Source organism: Rhincodon typus, chromosome 7 (assembly GCF_021869965.1).
Source record: "Rhincodon typus isolate 14 chromosome 7, sRhiTyp1.1, whole genome shotgun sequence".
NCBI classification, from domain to species: Eukaryota; Metazoa; Chordata; class Chondrichthyes; order Orectolobiformes; family Rhincodontidae; genus Rhincodon; species Rhincodon typus.
The window spans coordinates 67,773,197-67,798,938 of NC_063338.1; the positions used below are offsets into that span (position 1 = coordinate 67,773,197).

The window sequence follows — 25,742 nt, forward strand, 5'->3', positions numbered from 1 at the left end:
TCATCACTTGCATTTAAATTTTTATTATCTATCCTGCACCTACTATTATCTCAAGGTTCCATTCACCACCTTTGATAGATTTTCATTCGACATAAACTGAAACGTTGAGTATAGTTAACTATGTCATAACTGGCTTTACCAAATGGACAACTTTTGGATGGTTTCTAGTAACTTTTTCAAATATTGTAGCGTAATGCTGCAGAATGAAAGTGAAAATTAAAATAGGATAACAGACCTAGTGGCAGGGAAAAATAACTAACGAGATCGGATCTTAGTCATCATGTCCAATAAAGTTCTTCAAAGTGTTGAATATATTTTTAATATATGCACCGGTATCAAGGTAGTGTGTGAATGTGGGCTACTAGCAGATACAAGCTAGAAGAAGGGAAAAGAGGAGATATTGAAAGGAAGATCAGCAGTTATCCTCCACTTAGAACACAAGAAAAAGAATATTAAGCAAGGCTGGCTAGCAATGCTGCTGCTCAGCGCCAAAAACCTGGGTTCAATTCCACCCTTGGGCAACTGTCTGTGTGGAGTTTGCACATTCTCCCCGTGTCTCCATGGGTTTCCTCTGGGTGCTCCAGTTTCATTCCAGTCCAAAGATGTGCAGGTTAGATGGCTTGGCCATGCTAAATTGCGCATAGTGTCCAGGAGTGTGTAAGCTAAGTGGATTAGCCATGAGAAATGCAGAATTACAGGCATAGAGTTGGGGGTGGGTGGGATGCTTTGCGGAGGGTCAGCTTGTAATCGATGGGCTGAATGGACATCTTCCACACTGTAGGGATTCTATGCTGTCAGAGAATACTTAAAAATGATAAAAATCTTTACTCATTCTTAAAATTTCACTCTGCCAATTTGCTTTTACTACCCACATAAGCCATCAACTATAATTCATTCTCTTCAGATTCAGTTCACAGTAACCAAGATTCAAAAAATAATTTAAACAAGTTACTTTGACTCCAGCTTTTGTGATGGATATGGTTTGTTGTTCCATTGCTTCATGTATAGCGACTTGATCTCTTGAATCCATTTTATCAAATTCGTCGATACAGCAAACACCCTATAAGAAAGGAGTACTTAAAGACATAGTGTATGTTTCTATGCTGAAAGAGTCCAATAATTTACAAGTGTGAAGACATTGGAATAAAAAGAAAATTCCACAAGTCCAAAATTTAGGATACGCATCAATGTAAAAGGAAATGTTGAGTGTAGTTAACTACGTTGTAACTGGCTTTATCAATAAGGCAACTCTTGGATGATCTCTGGTGGCTTATCCAAGTATTGCAGCATAACACTGAAGAATGAATGCCAGAGGACTCCCAATTCAGAGATTATCACATACACCATGACTAAAATGCTTATTAGCTTAGCAATCAAAAATCTGTAGTCATAAACTTTTAGATTCAATCACAGACACTTTAAAACTAACAATTTCAAACTGAATATACTTGGAAACAGGAGTGGGCACTTTAAGCCCTTAAACCTGCACTGCCCATTAAAATGAAACCATAGCTTAAGTGCGACCCAACTCATAACATCCAGTTTTACGTCAATAATGAGAAAACTGAGAGGCCATAATATGGGAGGAGGTGAATAGACACAGAAAAATAAGTTAATACTAGACAGTCAACAACTTTGTCGAGGGCAGGTTATGTCTGACGTATGTGAATGGAGTTCTTTAATGAGGTGACACAGGCAGTGGATGAAGGTAGTGCTGTGGATGTTGAACATTTGCACTTTCAGAAACCATTTGACAGAATACCACATGGCAGGCTGACAAGCTAATTTAAAATATTTGGGATTGATGGGTCCTTGGCAGCATGAATGATGTGTTGGCCAGAAGATAGGAAAAAGGGGGTTTGTAAATGGGCATTTCTCAATTGGAGACAGATTGAAAGTGACGTTCCCCAGGGATTGGTGTTAGGAAGCTTGCCTTTTCCGATTTATATAAAATGTTGAAGATGGATGGTGAGGACAAAACCTCCGAATATGCAGATGATACTAAGCTAGAGAAAATAGAGGATGATGCTGAGTGACATCAGAGCGACACTGACAAGTTGGCCAAATAGGCAGATGCCTGGTAGATGAAATGAAGTCATGTATTTTGGTAGAAGAAACAGAGACAACACGGATTCTTTGGCACAACTTCGAGGGGAGTACAGGAGCAGAGGGACTTTGGGGTGCACATGCATAATGCTCCAAAGGTGGCCAGGCTAGTTGAAACGCTTAAGGTGGCTTATAGGATTATAAATATTGGCAATAAAGCAAGGAAGTGATGCTACACCTCTACAAATCACTGGACAGACCACATCTAGAGAACAGTGTTAAGTTCTGGGCACCCTATTTAAGGAAGAATGTTAAAGCCCTGGCGAGCTAGTGCAACAGAGATTTACTAGAATGATACCAGGAATAAGGGATTTTAGACCCAAGGAAAGATTAGCGAAATTCTCCTTGGAGCAGTGAAGATTAAGAGGTGACTTTACGGAGGTGTTCAAAATTATGAACAATTTTGGCTTAGCAAAGAACCATATTCTGTTCCCACTAGTTGGTAGATCAGTAACTAGGGTCACAATTTCAAGATTGTCAGCAAGACAGTAAATGTCTACTCAGCTGTTAGGTTTTGGAATGTGCTGCCTGGGATAGTGCGGGGAGGTCCTTTCAAAAGAGGGAAGGATACATATTTGAAAGGTGATGAATTTAGAGGGCTATGGAAATAGAGCTGAAGAGTGGGACTAGATAGATAGCTCTTTTAGGAACTGGTACACACAGTATGGGTTGAGTGGCTTCCTTCTGTACTGTAAAGTTCTATGGTTCTATTTTTGCCCAATATCCCTCCACAAAAACCTTTCACGCCCAATGAGAACTTAATTGGTACAGTACCATTTAATATTTGAGGAATGATTTCCAAATCTTTATCATTCTTCGAGTAGACATGTTCCTAACTTCACTTCTCGTAAATCTGGTTTTTTTGACAATGGGAATTCAGTACTGCGCAATCAGCCGAAATAGCTTTTCCTCAATATACTGAAAGCTCCAATCAAAATCAATTCTTAACTGTCAAAATGTCAGGACAACAAAACCCTACAACCAAGAACATATTATGCAGAATGCCCCTACATTATCAGCAAGCATCAATGCTCCAGCTTCAATGACAAATTCATGTGATTCTTCATCCTTCACAACAGCAGCCGTGAGACCCGCAGCAGTGCTAGCTTTGCCGCTTGTATACACTGCTCGGGGACTGAATTCCTCCACATGCCTGTTTTAGAGAAAAAAAACAAGCATCTTTAATTTATAAGTATTAAACTAAACAAAGCTATAAGACCTTTGCATACTGCACACAAACATGTTCTTTTGCTATACTTATCCATATGGTCATGCTCTGCTTAGCTCAGAGGCTAAATAGTTAATGTGCTTCGAGGACTAGGTTTATTCCACTGGAGAATTAAGTCAATATAACCCACGGTGAATTCTCTGTTATCCCTACCCATGGCAAAGATTTCAGCTCCAAGATATGCATTTAATTAATAATATTGGATAAAGAATCAAATCAATGCCAGACCATCCAACTGTGCAGCACTGAACATTCATACCCATGGCATTTTTGGTTAAATGTTACTAAAAACTCGTTGATTGCTGCTCTCTCCATTCCCCTTCCCCATTTATAAGATTATGAAAACAGTTATTTAATCATAGCAGCACGAATATGTAAGGCATGAATTCTTATACCATAATCATACATTTTTAGAAGTATTAAAACATCTAATTATAATAGCACTACTGAAATAATAGTTGGGCCACAAGTGGTTTAAAAATACTGATTGTCAAAAAGAGTACTTGTGATGTCAAAGATTAATATCTTGGCTTGAAAGGACTTACTTAAGGAACTGGCTTTTGGCTGTGCTTGGGTCGCCAACAATGCAAACATTAATATCACCACGTAACGAAGTACCCTCCAAGGTAGTTTTTGGAACTCCTCCAAACAGCATCAGTAAGACTCCACGTTTTACTTCATCATTACCTGGAAAAAAAGAGAAAACTTGAATTTTGTGATTTCTAGGTGCTGCACCACAAGAATAATGGAGCAATAGCCTTTACTTTAAAAAAATATCTCAAATGAAGCATTGTAAAAATACACAGCAACAATATTTAAAGATGCTCATTAAATGCCAATAAATATTACTGTGCTTTTATAGCAATAATTAATTTTGGCCATTTTTGAAATGATTAACTTAGGATCATCATTCGGGGTGAAAGAAATTTCAACACCAGCTAATTAGGAACTGTTCACATCAAAAAGAAAACATTTAAAAAAAAAGCAAATACATTCACGAAATGCCACTTCTTACCATGAATAGTAGGGAAAAGACTTGTACAGAGATTATGATACAGATTCTTATCCTGACTCATTTCAAACACTTTCTCCCATTCCTGAACAGTCATCTGATTTTTAATACTTTCTGCAGTCTGTTCTTCTTCTCTCATTTCTTTACCACCAAACTGTATTTTTTAAAAACAGAAAGCAAACAGTTTTAATGCAAGATCAAGCTAGACTACATCTTTAAAGATGTACAGATGAACTCAGTGCTACTCGAGACCAAATTATAAATGCAGTTTCAGAATCTTTCTAAATACAGAAACAAATTCTATGAAAAGAGATCAACAAAAAGAAAATCAATTATGTCTGTAGTGATCTTAACTGCAAACCTAGAATTTGCAATAAAGCATGAGACCACTCTTGAAACTTTCTCGATTTTTCTTTTTTTCACTTAGAACACATACACTTTTTGATTTTATTCATTAGTAACTTTTGTCTAAAGAACCAACTTTAGTGATAATTCACTGTCAGACATGGCTTCGTTGCTAGCACTCCTGCCTGTGTAGGAGGTTCTGGGTTAGAATTTACTCCAGGAACACGGAAAGGAAAAACAAAGCTGACACTTGGTCCTGGTTAATGTCCTCACCAAAACTTTTCCCTCAAAGTCACAAAAACAGATGTTCTGGTCATTATCATGTTTACTGTTGTGTGGAAACCAGCTGCTGTGTTTTCTGCAGCAAAGGAGCAACAAAAGTACATCACTGACTGTTTGGAAAGATTCAGTGATTGTTAAAAAGGCATTATATAAAATGCAATCCTTCCTTCTTTAGTGCAAGCAGATTGATTAATGCACTCCAAAACTCATGCCATGGCCCAGACAGATGGTGGCAAAAGCTGCATGCCACAGAACAGAGTAGCAGCATAGGCAACATTTAAATGAGTTATAGTTTAGTCTAAAATGACAAGTTAAAAATCTGAACATTTTGTTATATATGGACAGAGACTACAAGTTCAGGACCATTTTCCAATGGCGTGATCTTGAAACGTTGATAACATGCAAAAACACTGACCTAGATTTCCAAATTGTAAATAATAGAATAACTGGGACTCAATACAATTAGTCGATATTGCAACCAAAACTGTACCATAGATACAAGGAGAAAAAGTACCTTCAGGGTTATTAAATTCTCATGGTCTCTAATGCAACATTTAAAGACAACAAAATACACACCCGTGGGTTTGTCTGTGCCACATGGCATGCCAAGAAGGCTAGTTTGTAGGACAGATCACGCACACCTAAAGCACGCAGACCTCTGACTCCTTCTGTTTCATACCCTTCAGCACCACTGACACGAGATCCAGTTTCAGCACGGATGCCTGAATAAATACAAAAAACTTCTAATCAATAATGGTTCTCTAATTACAAGACATCACATTTCTTTAATTACTACATAACAAAAATTCTTTATTACCACTGCTAGAAATGTTATGTTACCAGTCTGATGGATAACACTGGCTGGAAAGTAATCAGCACACTACCATCCAATATGGCGAGGGAGAGCAATGAAAAGAGCATGCAGAGAGGGAGAGACCGAGCAAGAGACTGGAGAGCGGATGATATGCAATGTAATAAAAAAACCTGCGATCAGAGAAGGAACTCAATATCTGGTTATCAACTGCTGTCTGTACATCACTCATAGAATACAAGCAATACTGTTAAGGTAAGAGTTTCAATTCTTTATACAGAATTCTAGAATTCATCAATAATGTACAAGTGAAAATATCAGCAACGCAATAGTATGCTTCTAAAAATAACAAAACATTTAAGTCCAAAATACTGAATTCCATTGAGATTAGACAGCAAGTTAGGTGATGTCAGTATAGTTGTTTAGCTAAAAAAACATACAAAGAACAAAGAAGATTACAGCACAGGAACAGGCCCCTCTGCCCTCCAAGCCTGCACCAACGTGCTACCCATCATAACTAAAACCCCCTATCCTTTCGGGGACCATATCCCTCTAGTCCCAACCTATTCATACATTTGTCAAGACGCCCTTTAAAAGTCACTATAGTATCAGCTTCTAATACCTCCTCCGACAGCGAGTTCTAGGCACCCACCACCCTCTGTGTAAAAAACTTGCCTCGTACATCACCTTTAAAACTTGCCCCTTGCACCTTAAATCCATGCCCCCTAGTAACTGACTCTTCCACTCTGGGAAAAAGCTTCTGACTGTCCACTCTGCTATGCCCTTCATAATCTTGTAGACCCCTATCACATCACCCCTTGACCTCCATCGTTACAGTAAGAATGGCCCAAGTTTCTCCAACCGCTCCTCATAGCTAATGCCCTCCGTACCAGGCAACATCCTGGTAAATCTTTTCTGTACCCTCTCCAAACCCACTACATCGTTCTGGTAGTGTGGCAACCAGAATTGAACACAACATTCCAAATGCAGCCTAAGGTTCTATAAAGCTGCAACATTACCTGCCAATTTTTAAACTCAATGCCCCGGCTGATGAAGGCAAGCATGCTGTATGCCTTGTTGATGACCTTCTCCACCTGCACTGCCACTTTCAGTGACATATGTACCTGTACATACATAGATCCCTCTGCCTATCAGTACTCTTAAGGGTTCTGCCATTTACTGTAATATCCAAATGGATGAAGAAACAATTTTTAAAAAGTGATGGGCTATTCTACTGGTTGATAGAGAATTCTGTGAATAAGTTATATCAGTATGATATTTATAACTTAAATATTCCCAATCAAAATACACCAATCCTCATTCGTTTATAAACCTTAGCTGCATACATTAAAAACAGCACATATTTAGTTTCAAATGACTAATTCATTGCATACCTGGTGTAGTCAGTTGAGATACATCAGGAACCACAATAAGCATTCCCGTGAAGTCACATTTATCACCAGCTTGTGCTGATTCTACAGCTTCTGCACGCAAGATAACTTCCACACTGCGGGGAATGCTACCTCTTGGTAACTCAGCTTGAGTTTCCTGGATACGAACCTGAAAAGACATGGCTGTGCAACTTAATCAAATGACACAGGACGGGAAAGACAGTCATTAGGTACTGTAACATTTACGTTTGGCTCCTTTAAACTCATAATTCAGGAACAATTCCCATGAAATTTCTACTTAAAATGGTTTTGAATCTTTCACCTAAATATCTAGAGAATACTCAAAAAAGCACAAGACAGTAAACACTTTATTTCGTCATTCAAGATTATATTATCAATTTTATTTAATCAGTTTATATTTGGTATTCTGTACACTTTTATTTTAGAACATTTGTTTTCCCAAAAATTAAAACTACAGCTAACTTGTCAGGTATGAGGTCAGCAGCCTGCACTACAAGCAATAAAGCACTGAATGCAAGTGAAAACTCAAATTCTAAGTACACATAGTGAAAAAATTAATTATTTGTATAATCATGTGCCCCAGAATATATAAGGCAGAAATCTGAAATCTGCGCCATGTGGACCAGTAGAACAATAACATTTCAATACAACTAACTTCAAGAATATTCTCTGTAATCACAGGATTTTGAAAAAAAATTGTTACATTATTTCTGTATCACCAGTAATGGAATATTATTTCAGATATGTAGTTGCCTGGTCAACAAGAAAGAGAGAAATTGCTCCCCTACCTTTGGCTTAATGGTGATTAAACCATGCAAATTGAAAATAATCACTGTTATTTTATACCTCTCACCCTATTTGGGAGATGGGGTGGTGAAAGAGAAAGTCAGTGGGGAGAAAGATTATGTCCTGCCACCCTTGGCGCTTTGGCTACCATTTTGAGATTTACATGATGCTCATTGTGCAAATCAGTTTAATAATGGCAGATTTAAAACACATGAATTTAATTGTAAGTATACTTATACAAGTTTTGCTTTAGATACTACACACTGAAATGTGATACAATATTAAACTCTAAATAAAATCCAGTTGTACTCTCACCTTCTGAAAGTCAACAAATCGTGATTTATTAGTGTCCAGCATAAATCGTCTCCTGTTGGCACACACTGGATTTCTGCAGATATTTGGCTGGGTGTATTTGAACTGTTGCTCTACATCCTTAATCACCGTCTGACAGTCGAGACACATAAATGTTCCACTGACCAATTCTGGGTGAACAGGATGGGTCCGGACAACTTGCCCGCTGATGCGTAGCAGGGTTCCAATTCGTGCTGCTGTCAGTTCTCGGATTCTGGATTAGAACAAGGAGGCAGCTGGCTTAGTCTTTGATCATTTTTGTGGTTGTTTAAGAATGACTAAACCTAAACAGATTTAAACCTTCAATTATATATTATTTTCTTGCTATAAACTTATTTGATAATTTTGCAAACTTAACTAAACCTACTACATAAGACAGTAAAAAGAACAAGAGGAATATTTAAATTTTGCAAGACTTGGAAATTTACTTAGTGCTTTGGTGAATTTGAATTTCTACTTAGAAGATGAGTGCAGATTTATGAACTAGAAATCATTATGATTTGATACATGGCAGTTTGAAAATTAGTGCAGTTTAAATTCAAATTTGTCGGTGAACGGTCAAACAAACATCAATCAACTCCTCTTCTGTAATTCACTGTAAACTGAACAGAGAAGAAAACTCATGGAGAACTGAATGGAACTGAACTTAATTTATAGATTTAAAAAGTTTGCTGAGCTGGATTAAGGTGATATTACTCTTTTGACCTACAACAGCCACCTTAAAAGAATCTTGAACTCATTCTTCACTCAATTTGAATTTCATTTAATGGATGATTTGAAGAAAATAAAAGCATCAATTTCTTGCTTACTTGTGCCTGGCTGGTAAATCCTGAATTGCAACATAAAACTCCTTGTTTGGTGGAATATTCCCATGGTCTCTGGCAAAATTCCGAACAGCACGGCAGAGATGTGGGTACACCCTGAAAAAGATTGAATAAGAAGTTGTAGCAGATCAGATCATTAATTGCTATTCTTAGTATTTGACATATGTTTGCTTCAACAGTTTGAGAATTTCGAGAGTTTTAAAATGCATCTTCTGCATGACTAATTAAAAAGGAACACTTCTTCCTTGGAGTACAACCAGTTAGACCAACTGATGCTTTCTCGATAAGTATTGCAACTTGTTTCCTCTTGAAGTTTTAAGCTTGTAAATGCTGTTTTAATCCAAAATTCCCACTATTTAATTTGTCTATAGACACACAATGCAGTATCTTGTAGCCATAAGCATTTATTTCAAGCTTCATTGTAGATTAGCAGCATTTATTTCACCTGTAAAATTCCTCTTGAATAGTGGTTGCCAGTTGCTGGTTATACTGCTCCAGATCCACAAAGCTTACAGCAAGAGTGTTCCTTTCAGGACGGATTAGCTCTTCAGCATCATGCAAATATTTAACTTCACCATCACTGTTCTGGAATCTGTTAAAGAAAAGGGTTTATTACAAAATCCAAACGAGAATATTTAGCATTCTGGTCTACTAAAGACAGGAATGATATTTCAGTTATAGCAGTGTCTGAAGTTTTAAATGCCGCTTGCATTATCATTACAGGCATGACTAATTCAAATTAAATCACAATAGGTTTCGAATATATTTGAGAGAATATTTGATAATGTAACTTTGTGATGGACCAACTGCTCAAGTAAGTTTCAACTAATCCAACATGATCAAGTGACAACTGGTATAAAACCTCCATCAAACAATCTAGTGCACCCATCTAGTGCAGCCCGGTGCACAGGTAGCTAAGAACACTCGAAACAGGAATAGACAATTCAGCCCTTTGAGCTCACTCTGCCATTTAACATGATCGTGGCTGATCTCATCCTGGTCTCAACTCCACTTTCCTGTCTGCTTCCCACAGCCCTTTATCCTGCTTTTCATCAGAAACGTTATCTATTTTTTCTTGATTCCGTTAATTGATTCTGCCTCCACCGCACTCTGGCAGTGAGTTGCACAGATTCACAACCCTCCAAGAGAAGTAGTTTCTCCTTATCTCAGTTTTGAACCTACCTCCTCTTATTCTATATCTATGCTGTCTTGTTTGAGACTGTCCCAACAAGGGAGAAAATCTGTCCTTTAGCGTTTTATACACCTCAGATCCCCGCTTCGTTCTTATGAACGCCAGTGAGTACAAACCCAAGCTATTCAACTGCTCCTTGTATGGTAGCCTTTTAATGCCTGGAATCAACCATGTGAACAGCCTCTGGTACCACCACATCCTCCCTCAGGTAAGGAGACCAAAACTGGACACAATATTCCAGATACTGGTTCCCACCAACACCTTATTATAATTGCAACACCACTTTACTTTTACTACCCTGTCCTTTTGCAATAAATGTCAGGATTCCATTTGTCATTCTTATTATATGCTGCACCTGCATAACCATTTCTGCGATTCATGCACGAAGACACCCAGATCCCTCTGCACTGATGTGCTTTGAGTCTGCACTACATTTACTTTAGAGGAGATTAAGAATTTACTATTAATATCGTTGCTTAGAATAATCTGAACAGGGTACACAACTCATTAGATTATAAGACACAGGAGAAGAAGTAGGCCATTCAGTCTGTTGGTTCTGTTCCACCAGTGAGACATGGCAAACCACTCTCCCCCAGAGAAACAACTTCTCAACATCTACCCTGTCAAGCTCCCTAGGAATCTTATACTTTTCAGATGCCTCTCATTCTTCTAACTCCTATGAGCACAAGCACAAACACAAATTACTCAACCGTTCCTTGTAAGAAAATCCTTTCATATCTAGTATCAACTTCATGAACATCTCTGGACTGCCTCCAATGCCATTACATGTTTCCTTAGTTAAGGGGACCAAAAACGTTCAAGGTATTTTGGATGTAGTCAATCTAGGACCTTGCATAGTTTTAGCAGACTTCCAAATTTTGTAAAAGGAATATACTATGAATGTAGAAATCTGAAACAAAAGGAAGTGCTGGAGAAGTTCAAGACTGGTAGCATCTGCGAACAGAGCAACAATTAACATTTTAAGTCTGGTATGACTTCAGAACTGCTCAGTACAATATCATGTCCAAAATTCTAAACAGTTGTATCAGACTTGAAATGTTAACTGTTTCTCTCTCTACAGATGCTGTCAGGCATGCTGAGTTTTTCCAACATTTTCTGGGTTTGTTCCCTATTTTTGTATTCCATTGAAAAATATAAATTTTTTCAATAATTTTTATATTTGAAATGAAGCCCAACATACCATTTACCTGCCTTATTACTCTAACCAGTCTGTTAGATTTTGTTCACTCACTTAACCTATCTCACTGCAGACTTCACCTTCACCGATTTTGTGACATTTGCAGAAGCGGCTATAATACATTCACTCCCCTCATCCAGTCATCAACACTGTTAATAATTAAGACCGATCCCTATGGCATTCCATGAGTTACAGGTTGCCATAATGAATATGCCTCTTTATCCCAACCCTGTCTTCTACTGCGTGTACAAATTTCCCCTTCATGAAACCATCCTGACTTTGCTTGATTATTTCATTCATTTCTAACCGCTCTGCTCTTATTTCCTTTATAATAGATCTACATTTTCTAACTCAGAGATAAACAGCCGCCAGTGGAAGCAAAACACTGACCATTATCAGTGAGAACATGTCCCATTACACTCCAAGAGACACCAAAGAACAATGCCTTTCATCACATCAGGGCATTCCAAAGCCTTTCACAGTCAATACATGTGAAGCTAACGGGCCTAGTTCCTTGTATTTTTTGTCTTTTTTTTTTGAATAAAGTTATTACATGTGACTTAGAAATGGTAAGGACTGCAGATGCTGGAAGCGAGTCAACAGATGTGAAGCTAGAAAAGCACAGCAGGCCAGACAGCATCCAAAAGGCAGGAAAGTCAATGTTTCGGGTCGAAACTCTTTGTCAAGACTGGGAAGGGGGAGGGGAGCCCAGAAGTAAATTTTGGGGGAAGGGAAGGAGCTGGACGTGGGATAAGGCTGTGGGTGGATGAATTTTGAAACTGGTGAAGTCAATATTGAGGCCATTCAGCTGTAAGGCCTCAAGGTAAAATATCAGGTGTTGTTCCTCCTGTTTAAGTTTGGCCTCATTCTGACAAAGGAGAAGGCCAAGGAAAGTCATGTTGCCAGGGGAGTGCGAGTGGGAATGGGAATGGGAATTAAAATAGCTGGCAACCAGAAAGTCAGGTTGGACCTGTAGCTAGTTCTTTCATTAGATATCCCTCTATTGGTTTTTAATCTAATTAGTCTCCCTAGCTTGTACTTTTTCTCTAAATGATTGTTATTATATGTATTTATTCTTCTCTTTTTGCCACTGATTAATGGCATTCCAAAATTAAACAATGTCTTTTATCTTGACGAGTGATGTAAAGTCATTCTTCAATTCTGCCATTTCCTCATGCTCTCTTTTTAAAATGTTGAAATCCCAGTCTCAAAAGTGTCCCTTTATTACAAACTCAAAAGATCAATTTGAGTGGGTAAACTCCCTCAGACAGAGAGAATACAGAGTGGAGGTAACCACACAGCTGTGCAGTTTTTTTTAAAAACGATGGCAGCAGTTGGTTATTAATTGCCTTCTGATTGATCTTCTGCTGTTCAGTTAATTGATATTTCTCTTTCTCAGCATGAAAGATCTCATCCTCTTAGTGCTTTGGCCCACGCAACAGCTTCTCCTTGAAGTGGGAGTCAGTCAGGTGTTAGGGAAGTTTTACAGCTGACAGGTCAATCTTTGTCAATGTTGCAATGATAAACTTCTGGTGGACTCTATGCAATTCAGTTGAGAGCCAAAGGATCAGTCACCAGCAGCAGGCCACTGGTTGCCAGCTATTTTAATTCCCACTCCCACTCCCCTGGCAACATGACTGCCCTTGGCTGTCTCCACTGTCAGAATGAGGCCAAACATAAACAAGAGGAACAACACTGATATTTTGCCTTACCTGGTCTGGCCTATGTGTGACTCCAGACCCACAGCAATGTAGTTGACTCTTAACTGCCCTCTGGGTAGTTAAGGACAGGCAACAAATGCTGCCTAGCCAGCAACGCCCTCGTCCCGTGAATGAATAAAGAAGAAAAATAAAATCTCATACTTATACCTGTGGCAACTGGCAAGCATGGTAAGTACAAAGGCAACTTTTGTTCTGGCTGAAAGATTTGGTAACGAGACTAATCCTTTTGCGAGGGACATCTTCAGTGGGGAAATATCATAGCATTTTGCAGATTTTGATGAAATGTGTACCACAATTTTTGTCTCATCCAACTTGCTTGATGATGGAAGGACTTTTTTTCCTTCAACAACCTCTCAATCTTCATCACAGGAGCTTCAATCTCTAAAAGGCCAATGTTCACTTTGGCTTCTCTCTTCCTTGTTATACATACACCTTACAAAAAAGGTGTGTTTAAATCCTGATAGCAATGTGAATTTACACATTCTGGCCACTGAACAATGCTAAAATGTAGCCTAGGAATAATCTTAAAACCTATGAAACAAGATCCCAAATAAAATCCATTTAGGTATTAAGAACAATGAATAATTGAGCTGAATTTTCAAATATGAGCCAAGGGGGAAGAGGTAGTAATTTGCAGTTTGATTTGGGAGACTGGAGCTTTGGTGCTAAAGAGTCTGGAGATATATGTTTGTCCACATGCATTCTAATGATGTTTTGCAATCTCAACTTGAAGACCAAGGGGACCAACAGGTCAATGCTTAATGAAAATTATATTGTCATCTAGTAACAGGGATCTAATGATCAGAACAAACCAGAAATTGTATGAATGTGCCAAAAATGGGTCCCAAGATAGCTAACTTCAGGACTATTACAACAAAATTTAAATGGAGTGATTATTCATTACTCAAAAATGGTCCCTATGCATTTGCTGTCTGTAACCATGAGTCCGTAGCAAGGATCTGCACGTGCCGAGACATAATACTGTGTATAAAAGCAAAATACTGCACATATTGGAAATCAGGGGGAAAAAAAGCAATGCTGGAGCAACTGAGCAGGACTAACTGCATGTGTCAAGGGAGAAACAGATGTTCTGGGTCCAGTATGACACCTCTTCAGAAAGACTTTTTTGCACTTTTGTGTATCTTTCACTTCTTAAGAGTCATTCTGGATTTGATGGGTCAACACTTGCTCTCTCCATAGATGCTGCCAGACCTGTCGAGTTTCTCCAGCAACTTCTGTTTTTATTTCAGATTGCTGGCATCCATAGCTCTTTGCTTTATTCCAGAATTCTCTAGGTTTATTTCATCACCTGGTGATGCACATCTGACACAAGTGGGAGCGTACTCTATTTTCTACTGGTTGATGATAAGGAGGAAGCACAGGGTAGGGATAACTAATGTGGAGCTATGCTGTCCCAGGGTGCCTATGGAGCAATGGACTTCCTTAGGAAGAATCCTTTGCAGAGGGCCATGCCCAGTGTCCAGAAGTAGCTGCTACATGTCTGGAATTTGGTCAAGGTGGTGCACGGGGAAGGGGGTGATGTATACAGCTGCTACAGCACCCTCAGGCATAGCCTCCTGGGCAATCTGAATGGCAGAAGACAGACGGACGGCAACAGGGAGCCCTACATCACACAGAACTTTTGGCTAGTACTATCTTTGGTATTTTCTAATCAATCTGTTCAGAAATGATACAGCACACCTTACGGCGCAGGCGAGACTGACAGCGGCTGTCCATCGCTTGACTGCTCACACATGCGCGCTTTATGCGCCCTCTACAGGTGCCGCTGGCAGCTCAGCTTAAAAGATCCAGGAGATTTCTGAAACTTCAATAAAAACCAACGAGGCGGCAAAAGTTGTTTCGGGCTTTCTGTTGGGGGGCGGGCAGTACAAAGAACGCGCAATCGGCAGTATAATTCGGTGCTGTTGACGGGGATCCTGGTGCAGCAGGGCAGCCGAAGCATGCAGTTTGCGATTACTGAGCCGCTGCGGCTCTGTGCCCCGGGCTGTACCAGCAGCAGCAGTAGCCGCTTACCACGGACCGAGCTATGAGGAAAATCACGTCGCGGAGTGAGTGTGGCTCAGAGTTAAGAGCGCAAACACACCATAGGCCTAACGCGACATGCACGGACTGAAGACACTCTGCAGCCAGTGACACAAGAGTGTCCGGGATTGATCTCCTCAATCTCCCCTCCTGGTACGAGGGCCCCGGAATCGGACCTTAGCTCCTCCCCACCCCATGTACTGACACTCAAAAGTTACCGCTAACTCCACTTACTCCTCTAGGAAATCCTGGAATAGTTTTTGACATTTCTCCGCCAGCTCATCCTTCACCGGCTGCCCGGCGGCTCCTACCGCGGTCTCCGCCAGATCCATCTCGGAGGAAAACAATGTCGGTGAGATTAATAAAGAATCAAACACGACAGCAACCAACCGATTCCTCAGGCGCACAATCCTCGTTTTCGCGCCACTCCAAGTCACGTGCACAACTTTACCCGCCAGGGAACGGCCAATCAGCCAGCCTTTTCTCTGATCACGTGGCCTTCGGGCACCGGCGTCGCCAGCCCCCCAGGAGGCGGGGCAATAGATCTTCGGCCCGGCCAAGGCTCAGTGTTTGCATCAATGAAGATGGCTGCCGCATTTCCCACGGTATCTGAAAACTTTCAGTGGCTCTTAGTGCAGAAAGAAGCTCCTTTTGTATCATATCAACGTTGATTTTATTTCTAAATGTCTTATGGAGTGATGTGGAGGTGCCGGTGTTGGACTGGGGTGGACAAGGTCAGAAATCAGGTAACACCTGAAGAAGGATTGAGGCTCCGAAAGCTTGTATTTTCAGATAAACCTGTTGGACTATAAACCTGGTATAACACAGTGTGGAACTGGAGGAGCACAGCAGGCCAGGCAGCATCAGAGGAGCTGGAAAGTTGACGTTTCGGGTCGGGACCCTTCTTTAGAAAAATTTCCCTGCTCCTCTGATGCTGCCTGGTCTGCTGTGCTCCTCCAGTTCCACACTGTGTTATCTCTGACAACAGCATCGGCAGTTCTTACTATCTCGGACTATAACCTGATGTCGTGTGCTTTCTGACCTTTTGTAGGGAGCATGTACGCTTGGAGGTGAAGCCACTTCAATTGAGGTGTTAGAGATAGTAGGAACTGCAGATGCTGGAGAATCTGAGATAACAAGGTGTAGAGCTGGATGAACACAGCAGGCCAAGCAGCATCATAGGAGCAGGAAGGCTGACGTTTCGGGCCTAGACCCTTCATCAGAAATGGGGGAGGGGAAGGGGGTTATGGAATAAATAGGGAGAGACGGGGAGGCGGATAGAAGATGGATAGAGGAGAAGATAGGTGGAGAGGAAACAGACAGGTCGAAGAGGCGGGGATGGAGCCAGTAAAGGTGAGTGTAGGTGGGGAGTTAGGGAGGGGATAGGTCAGTCCAGGGAGGATGGACAGGTCAAGGGGGCGGGATGAGGTTAGTAGGTGGGAAATGGGGGTGTGGCTTGAGGTGGGAGGAGGGAATAGGTGGGAGGAAGAACAGGTTAGGGAGGCGGGGACGAGCTGGGCTGGTTTTGGGATGCGGTAGGGGGAGGAGAGATTTTGAAGCTTGTGAAGTCCACATTGATACCATTGGGCTGTAGGGTTCCCAAGCGGAATATGAGTTGCTGTTCCTGCAACCTTCGGGTGGCATCGTTGTGGCACTGCAGGAGGCCCAGGATGGACATGTCGTCTGAGGAATGGGAGGGGGAGTTGAAATGGTTCGCGACTGGGAGGTGCAGGCTGCATTTAAAGAGCTGCCACTGTTTCGCCTTGTTACTGTGCCTCCTTTCCAGATTTTCCTCCTTACTTACAGGTGCCAGCATAAATCCAGTCGTTTCTGCTGACCACTTCCGTAGTACTTGGCTCAATTTTATAAGTTGCACTCCTGACAAGTGCAAATTTAAAAGAAACAATGTTAAATGAATCACCTTATCACGTTGCGACAACTAAAACCTACAGTTAGAACAGGTCCTATGGAATTTATCAAAAAAATCAAGACTTTTAAATACTCTTAAATTTGTAAATGAAGCTATTTGATTTAATGCTCTAAGTTCAGAAATGTGTTTGTTTTTTTTCTCTACTACTCTTCACTTACTGCTTCCTTCTCCCTAATCCTTGCTAATGAGAGAGGGATGGTGAGAAGGAAGGGATTGTGAAATATGAAGGTCAGTTAAGGAAGTGCAAGCCAGAGGATCAGGGATCTGTAGGAGCAAATTACTGCAGATGCTGGAGATCACAGCGGGTCAGAGAGGGTCGATGGAGAGACAGCAAGCTAAAGTTTGAAGTCTAGATGTCTCTTCATCAGAGCTGGTAAACTCAATATTGAGGTCATTGGGCTGTAAGCTCCCAAGGTGAAATATGAGGTGTTGTTCCTCCAGTTTACGTTTGGCCTCACTACTCGCCTATCTGCTGCACCCTTCCCACTGACCAACTACAATAACCACCTCCCTGAATCCACCTATCTGCATCTCACCTACCCTCTCCCCACCCCCTCCCCCTCCCCCTATTGATTTCTGGGCTCCCCTCCCCCTCTGCAGTCCTGATGAAGGGTTTCAGCCTGAAATGTGGACTTTCCTGCTCCTCAGATGTTGTCTGACCTGGTGTGCTTTTCCAGCTCCACATTTATTGACTAGCTTCCAGCATCTGCAGTCCTTATTGTCTCCGAGCACACACTGGAGGTGTTCTGCAAAGTGGTCACCACTCCTTGGCCTCTTACCTGCCCTCAGTCTCTTCAATGAAAACTACTGATGTGACATCGGCCGTCTCAATTTCTCTGCTCCTCTCACCCACTCTAACCTGTCCCCGCTCCTCGATATTGCTGGACTTCGCTCTCTCAAGTCCAACCCTAGCTTTGTTGTCAAACCCACCGACAAAGATGGTGCTGTTGTAGTCTGGTGCACTGATCTTTACCTTGTAGAGGCTTAACGCCAACACTTGGACACTTCTTCCTACCGCTCCCTTGGACCATGACCCCACATCTGAACATAAAGCCATTGTTGCCAGAACTGTCACTGACCTCATATTTTCCGGAGATCCCCCCTCCCCACTGCCTCCAACCTTGTAGTCTCCCAACCCTGGTCAGCCCGCTTCTACCTCCTTCTTAAAATCCACAAACCAGACTGCCCCGGTAGGCCCATCATATCAGCCTATTCCTGCCCCACCAAGCTCGCTTCCTCCTACCTTGACTCCACCCTCTCTCCACATGTCTAGACCCTGTCCATCCATATCTGCGATTCCTCTGATGCCCTCCACCATATTGATAATTTCCAGTTCCCTGGCCCTAACTGCCTCCTGTTCACCATGAATGTCCAATCCTTCTATACTTCCATTCCCCCACCAGGATGGTCTGCGAGCTGTCAGCTTCCTCCTCGACCAGAGGCTTGAGCATCCACCACCACTCTCCTCCACCTGGCTGAACTTGTTCTCTCACTGAACAATTTCTCCTTTCGCTTTTGCCAAGTCAAAAGGAGTGGCTATGGGCACCCACATGGATCCCAGTTATACCTGCCTCTTTATGGGGTATGTGGAACAAGTTCCAGTCCTACACTGGTCCGTTCCAACAACTCTTTTCTCGGTACATCGACAACTGCTTTGGTGCTGCTTCTTGCTCCTGCCAGAATGTTGAAAAATTTGTTCATTTTGCTTCCAATTTCAACCCCTCTATAAGTTTCACGTTGTCCATTTCCAACACTTCCTTTCCTTTCCTTGACCTCCGTCTCCAAATCGGGGAATAAACTGACCACTGCCATCCATTACAAAGCCACTGACTCCCATAGCTACGTTCACTATAGCTCTTCACACCCCATATTCTGCAAGGACTCCATTCCATTCTTCCAGTTCCTTCACCTACATCACATCTGTTAGGATGGTGCCACATTCCAAAACAGTGCTGCTGACATGGCTTACTGCTTCCATAACTGTGGTTGACAGGGCCCTCAACCCAATCCGACCTATCATCTGTGCTTCCGCCCTTGCCCCTTCCCATCACTCACAACAACGTGATCAGGTTTCCCTTTGTCCTCACTTTTCATCCCAACAGCCTTTGCATTCAAAGAATCATTCTTTGCCATTTCAGACAACTCTAGCAAAATGCCACCACCAAATACATCTTCCCCTCACTCCCCCCCCCCCCACCATTCCCCCCCCCCCCCCCCCCCCCCCCCCCCCGCCGTCTGTATTTCACAGGCAACATTCCTTCTGAACACCATTGTCCATTCCACAACGACCAACACCATGACCCTTTCCCATGTAACTGTGGAAGGTGCAATACCTGCCCCTTCATCTACTCCCTGCTTACTCTCCAACTGCTTAAACCAGTCTTTCTCGGTGAAGCAGCATTTCACCTCCACCTCCTCCAATCTTGTTTATTGTATTCGCAGCACCACGTGGCCTACTCTGCACTGGAGAAACCATTTGCAGACTGGGTGACCGTTTTGCAGAACACCTCCAGTCTGTGTGCAAGCATGACCCTGACCTTCCCATAGATGATCATTTCAACAGTGTTCTGCTCACATGCCCACTTGTCTGTCCTCAGCATGCTGCAGTATTCCAGTGAATCACAGCTCAAACTTGGTACATTCGCTGTCACCATGTCCTCTCTCCCCTCCCCTTGCCCAAGTGGGACAGTCTTCTCTTTCAAGTCTAGCAGTTAGATACACCATTGTTCTGCCATTCACAATCTGATCTCTTAATTTGAACTAGCAATATCTTTTTTTCCCCAACAGCGCGCCACACCCCCCACTACCACATACCCACCCCAACTATAGCGTAAATGCTGTCCCCTCCACACTTCACTTAGGTCTGATGAAGAGTCATCTAGACTCAAAACGTTAGCTTGCTGTCTCTCCCTGGATGTTGTCTGATCAACTGTGATCTCCAGTGTTTGTTGTTTTCAGTCAGATCAGAGATCTGAATGGGCAGCAGACAGGTGGATCGGTACCAGTTGGGTCATGTGAGTTTGATATGAAATTATGCGAAAATAGAAATTACAAAGTGAAATGTGCATAGTAACTCGAATGAAACAGGGACGTACTAGATTGGCAGTTCAAGCTGCAGTCCTGCTGGTGCAGAAGTCATCCAACGTGTTTTAAAAAAATTACATCACATGGCACATGAAATGAGGGAGCAGGAATAGGAGTGCAAGATGAGAAGCTCAAAGCGCTTTTAATTAAAGACTACATTTTACAAAGTGTACCTGTTCCATTTAAGCTAATTGACGATGCCAGAGAAACTAGTTGTGCCATTTACTGTTCAAAAGATGTGGAGGTGCTGGTGTTGAACTGGGTTGGACAAGGTCAGAAATCTCTTTCACATATAAATTCTGTGTCTGATGGCACCTCTCTCACTATCACATGAAGGCGGCCTGAGGCTCTGAAAGCTTGTGTTTTCAAATAAACCTTTTAGACTATAACCTGGCGTCGTGTGCTTTCTGACCTTATTTAAAGATTTAACAGCATCTTAGGTTTGTGGAATACATTCTCAACAGTTGTGACCCTTTGATCTTTTACTTATAAATTGTGTTTGCGTGCTTCACCTGAGGAAGGGGCAATGCTCTGAAAGCTTGTGTTTTCAAATAAACCCTTTGGACTATAACCTGGTGTTGTGTGATTTCTGACCCTCTTCAAAGGGTGCAATTGGTTGACTGATTTACCACCAGATGACTTGAAGTCTGAAATCTGACATGGCGTGGGTCTATTGATGTGCATTCTTAAATTGCTGTCCCATTTCAAACCTATTATTAGCACTTACATTTTTTTTGAATATTTTGTCATCAATGGACAGACAGCAAGGAGGCTCAGGGGTTAGCACCAGGAACCTGGGTTCATTTTTACCCTCGGGCAACTGTTTGTGTGGAGTTTGTACGTTCTCCCTATGTCTGTGGGGGTTTCTGGCAAGTGCTGCAGTTTCCTCCCACAGTCCAAAAGATGTGCAGGTTAGGTGGATTGGCCATGCGAAATTGCCCATAGCGTTCAGGGATGTATATGTTAGCTGCATTGGCCTTAGGAAATGTAGGGTTGCAGGGAAAGGGTGGGGAGATTGAAGAGCATCCCACCCAAACCAACACCCACTCGGTGTTGGCTTGTTGGGCCAAATGGCCCATTTCTGCATTATGCAAATTCTGTGATTCTGATTCTGTAACTACCGAGTCACACCTTTTTTATAAATGTTCTAGTTTCTCAACTAGGAGGAGTGATGAGATTACGAGTATAGAGATGTACAGCAAGGAAGCAGACCCTTCAATCCAATTTGTACAGGCTGACCAGATATCCTAAATTAATCTAGTCCGATTTGGCCCATATCTCTCTTAAACCCTTCCTATTCACATACACATCCAATTGCCTTGTAAATGTTATAATTGTGCCAGCCTCCACTACCTCCTTGACTCTCCGAAAATCAATTGTTTCTGGTTGACAAAAAATATATAGCTCAAATACTGCTAAATTTACTGTATTATTCTATCCAATTATTATTGTTTTTTAGTTTATTTAACCCAGTGTAAATATACTTGTTCAATCAAATAGCCACACGAATTATCAACAGTTGATTCAATTTTGAATCATTTCTCCTCAAATACCGTGATCTACTGCGCTGTCCGAGTTGTCAGTTGAAGGTGCAAATGAAAAGGCTCTCCATTGCTAAGTTTTATTTAAGGCAAAGTTGCAGTTTTACATCATAAATCACTTCAATAAAAGTACAATCGTGAGAGGTATACCATCTACATTAAATTTCTATTTCTTTGAGTTTTTATGTTGATTATGTGGATCTCTTGATCAAGAGGAATATGTGTTTAACCGACACACTCCTGGTCCTATTTGTGCTGGTTAACAAAATGTTTGCTGTATTTAATTTTTGCAATTGGTTAACATGGTGGTTATTCACTGAAACATATTCACAAGTTGGCAACTGTTCTTAACAACAAAATATGTTTGTTACACAAAAGAAAAAGAAAACAAACTTAGTGATATAGATGCAGAAGACCGTTTGGGGGGGAAAAAAAACTTAAACATTAAAACAAAGTTTTAGCCTGTTTCTTCTTCATCACAACTGGAGTTATCAGACTTTAAATGCTTACCCTACTTGCTTCCCAGATGCTGCCAGACCTGCTGAGTTTCTCCAGCAATTTGTTTTTTGTTTCAGGTCTCCAGCATCCACAGTTCTTTGTTTTATATTAGTATAAAAAGATAATGTTGTCATATTCTTACTGGTCCATAGAACTACATGAAGTTTCTATTACTTAGTGTGTGTTTTTACATTGATTTTAAACCTCTTGATTATCTGGAATATTTGAGCAATCAGCATCTGTCTGGTCTCATAGGTGCCAGTTAATAAAAAGTTTGGTGTATTATGTTCTAACACCTCTCAAGATATTTGCACGTGTGTTGGATTGGTTACGATTGTTGGGTGGATCTTCAAATGCGTTGACAAGCAGTGCAAATATTCAGACCGTTGGGTCTATATCTGTTAGGATACAGGGTAGGCCATTTGGGATTCAAATGAGGAGAATTCTTTTCACCCAGACAGAGTGGTAAGCCAGTGAAATTCTCTACCACGGAGCTGTTGAGGCCAAAACATCGAATGTTTTTAAGATGTTAGGTATAGTTATTCAGGCTAAAGAATCAAGGTACTGAGTTGGATGATCAGCTATGATCATATTGAATGGTGGAGCAGGCTCAAAGGGCTAACTCCTACTCCTGTTTTCTAGGTTTCTAATTTATTTTTGATTTCAAGAATCAAAAATTCAAAAAATGTATGAAAATATTAACCTGTTCACACATTTAATGTAAAATTGCCTGTTTTACAATTAATTTTGTCATGCTATTAGTACCTCAGGATTTTACTGTTCTAGTCTTGCATCATATTACTATAGGTTATATCAGGGACCACAATGTCTTGGGAGCAGGATGACCAGTGATGTTGAACTCAAGAGAATATCAAGTGCAGATCCAAAATTTCTGTCAGGATAATTCAGTAGGACAAGTAAAACAGCAGGCTAAAAGGTTGAACCCACCCCTATCCAAGTAAATATTCAGCTGCAGTAGGTAAACTGTTCTATAACAGAATCTATAGCAAGATTAGTAGGGGGTGGGGCTACAATCATTGACATTTGTTCATTAATGCTGGAAATGTATCAATGCTAATTAGTAAAATAATACACAAGACTAAAAGAAAATCACTCATTTTTAAGTAATTAATCCATTTATTAGAATTTGGTGAGTCTAGAATTAATTTAAAATTGAAAATTGCTACCACTAAGTTATCACTTCACCGCTTGTACGTTGTAATTTTCTTTCATTGATCTACCACTTTAAGTTAAGGATATTAATGCGAACCATCTTACAGTTCCCACAAGCATCCAAGTACACAGTTCTCTATGCACTGCAGTAAATTCCCTATGTTCTTGAAAAATGTTGCAAATTGTTACATTAGAAATGGTCATGATGCTATTATTTTTACATATTTTCAATGCTCAAAAGTCTAATTTAAGCAGTTTGAAATTTTTAAAAATCTTATCAAATGTGAATTTAGCAATCAGTGCAGTGGAAGAGCTGTAGTTTTGGCACTGTCATATTTATTACTGATCATTTTTTTGCAAAAACATACACCAGATTGTAATGATAGATCAAATTTTTCTAGACTTTGGACACATTCAAGGAGTTAGCCGCTTGGGGTCACGAGGGAACATCGATGTTTGACGTATGTTGTGCAAACCCAGGTACAGCATGGTGACCCGTTCCAAACCTAAATGTTGAGAGAATGAGAAAAGGATGAACACAATTACATATTTAAATCTACTTGCAACTTGTATTACTTGCCAGGAGCAGAAACAAAACATTACCTATGCCACCACCTGCATGTGGAGGAGCACCAAAGCGGAAGGAGTCAATATACGATTTTATCTTTTCCACATCTGTATAAATATATAGAAAAAAGTTTGACTGTATGAATCAGAGTTATTTCTCAAATACATAACAGAAGAGATTACTGTTGTCATTTTACTTAAATGTTTTAAAGATGAGGCAGCTTAGTGGCTCAGTGGTTAGCACTGCTGCCTCACAGCAGCAGGGTCCTGGGTTCGATTCCACCCTCGGGCAACTGCCTGTGTGGAGTTTGCACATTCTCCCCGTGTCTGCACGGGTTTCCCCGGGTGCTCTGGTTTCCTCCCACAGTCCAAAGATGTGCAGGCTAGGTGGATTCACCGTGCTAAATTGCCCACAGTATTCAGGGATGCATAGATTAGGTGGGTTATAGGGGGATGGATGCTCTGAAGGTCATTGTGGACTTGGGCCGAAGGGCCTGTTTCCATACTGTAGGAATTCTATGGTCAAATCTGTACAGGAATGAAAGCAATACCCATATCTTGGGCCAACTAGATTCCTTTATTTTCAGTTCTTGGGAACATCAGTTGCAGCCTAAGATAGCGGATTTTGTTTCCCTCGCAACTTACATGTCTGGGCAGCTGTATCTGGCCACAACTGATGCATACAGTTAGCCACTATTCTAAAATAAATAGGCTGGATTGAAGGAATTAGTAGTGATCTCATCAACACAATCCAATTTCGAAGTCATTGCATCTGTTTACATTTTTGATCCAGATAATACCAAAATCTGAAATTTTGAAGATGTTTAAATCTAAAATAAGATGTATACATTACCTATCCCGAGTTGGAGTGCTCGATCAGTTAAAAGTTGAGGATCGTGAATTCTCTGGGCACCAGACAAAATCTCCTCTCCTCTCATAAACATGTCATATGAGTTGGAATATTTCTGTATTGTTTTAAAACATGTCAGTACAATATTAAAATAATTGTATTTGTTTGAATTATGTTTAATTACTTAATTTCAAACTACAAGTTTTACTCACAGGATCATGTGGATCTGGCATTGTATAGAAAGGTCTCACAGCAAGCGGATATTTGTCAAGGATATAGAAGTCTGTATCGTACTGTGACAAAAAAGAAACAGGAAAGTTGATTAGATCTTACCTACAATATCAACTTAGATATTTGTGTGCACAAGCAGTTGTTTTTGAAATAATTATTTGGTATAGAATTGAAGTCATACAGAAAAATGTTGCAATTTCACGAAGAGTCAGCAAGGATTTCTTCAGGGAAAATGGTGTTTCGTGAACTTGATGGAATTTTTTGAAGAGGTAACAGAAAGGGTTCATGAGGGTTTTGCTGTTGATGTGGTGTACCTGGACTTCCAAAAGGCATTTGTTACTGTGCCAGACAACTGACTTGAGAAAGGTTATAGCTCATTGAATAAACGGCACAGTAGCAACATGGATACAAGATTAGTTGAGTGATAGGAAACAAAGTAATGGGCCATTTTTTGGGCTGGCAGATGGTTTGTGGAAGGGTTCCCCAGGAATGACTTTTAGGATTTTTCTTTTCCTGATGTATTTTATTGATTTAGACCTTGGCGTGCAGGGAACAGT

General features: G+C 40.9%; 2 protein-coding genes and 1 long non-coding RNA gene across 4 annotated transcripts in view; 1 reads left to right on the forward strand and 2 right to left on the reverse strand.

Annotated features, from left to right (window-relative positions):
• Positions 1-15,738, reverse strand: part of LOC109921189 (DNA replication licensing factor MCM6-like) — a 29,634-nt gene extending 13,896 nt beyond the window's left edge. Inside the window, exons 1-10 of the mRNA XM_020521231.2 lie at positions 15,546-15,738; positions 9,603-9,749; positions 9,143-9,253; positions 8,298-8,547; positions 7,179-7,344; positions 5,550-5,695; positions 4,350-4,500; positions 3,880-4,021; positions 3,118-3,259; positions 953-1,060 (exon numbers count right to left, since the gene is read on the reverse strand). Of these exons, the coding sequence (XP_020376820.1) occupies positions 953-1,060; positions 3,118-3,259; positions 3,880-4,021; positions 4,350-4,500; positions 5,550-5,695; positions 7,179-7,344; positions 8,298-8,547; positions 9,143-9,253; positions 9,603-9,749; positions 15,546-15,643 (1,461 nt within the window). The 5' untranslated portion in view covers positions 15,644-15,738. The remainder of the gene's footprint in view (positions 1-952; positions 1,061-3,117; positions 3,260-3,879; positions 4,022-4,349; positions 4,501-5,549; positions 5,696-7,178; positions 7,345-8,297; positions 8,548-9,142; positions 9,254-9,602; positions 9,750-15,545) is intronic.
• A 116-nt stretch (positions 15,739-15,854) lies between these two features.
• Positions 15,855-25,742, forward strand: part of LOC125483461 — a 60,512-nt gene continuing 50,624 nt past the window's right edge. Inside the window, exon 1 of one of the 2 annotated variants that reach the window (XR_007262431.1) lies at positions 15,855-15,916. This is a non-coding gene — a long non-coding RNA (uncharacterized LOC125483461). Of the gene's footprint in view, positions 16,058-25,742 lie in introns of both variants that reach the window. The other variant, XR_007262432.1, reaches the window with a different exon arrangement.
• Positions 23,482-25,742, reverse strand: part of dars1 (aspartyl-tRNA synthetase 1) — a 90,403-nt gene continuing 88,142 nt past the window's right edge. Inside the window, exons 15-18 of the mRNA XM_048598662.1 lie at positions 25,167-25,247; positions 24,958-25,069; positions 24,141-24,212; positions 23,482-24,043 (exon numbers count right to left, since the gene is read on the reverse strand). Of these exons, the coding sequence (XP_048454619.1) occupies positions 23,952-24,043; positions 24,141-24,212; positions 24,958-25,069; positions 25,167-25,247 (357 nt within the window). The 3' untranslated portion in view covers positions 23,482-23,951. The remainder of the gene's footprint in view (positions 24,044-24,140; positions 24,213-24,957; positions 25,070-25,166; positions 25,248-25,742) is intronic.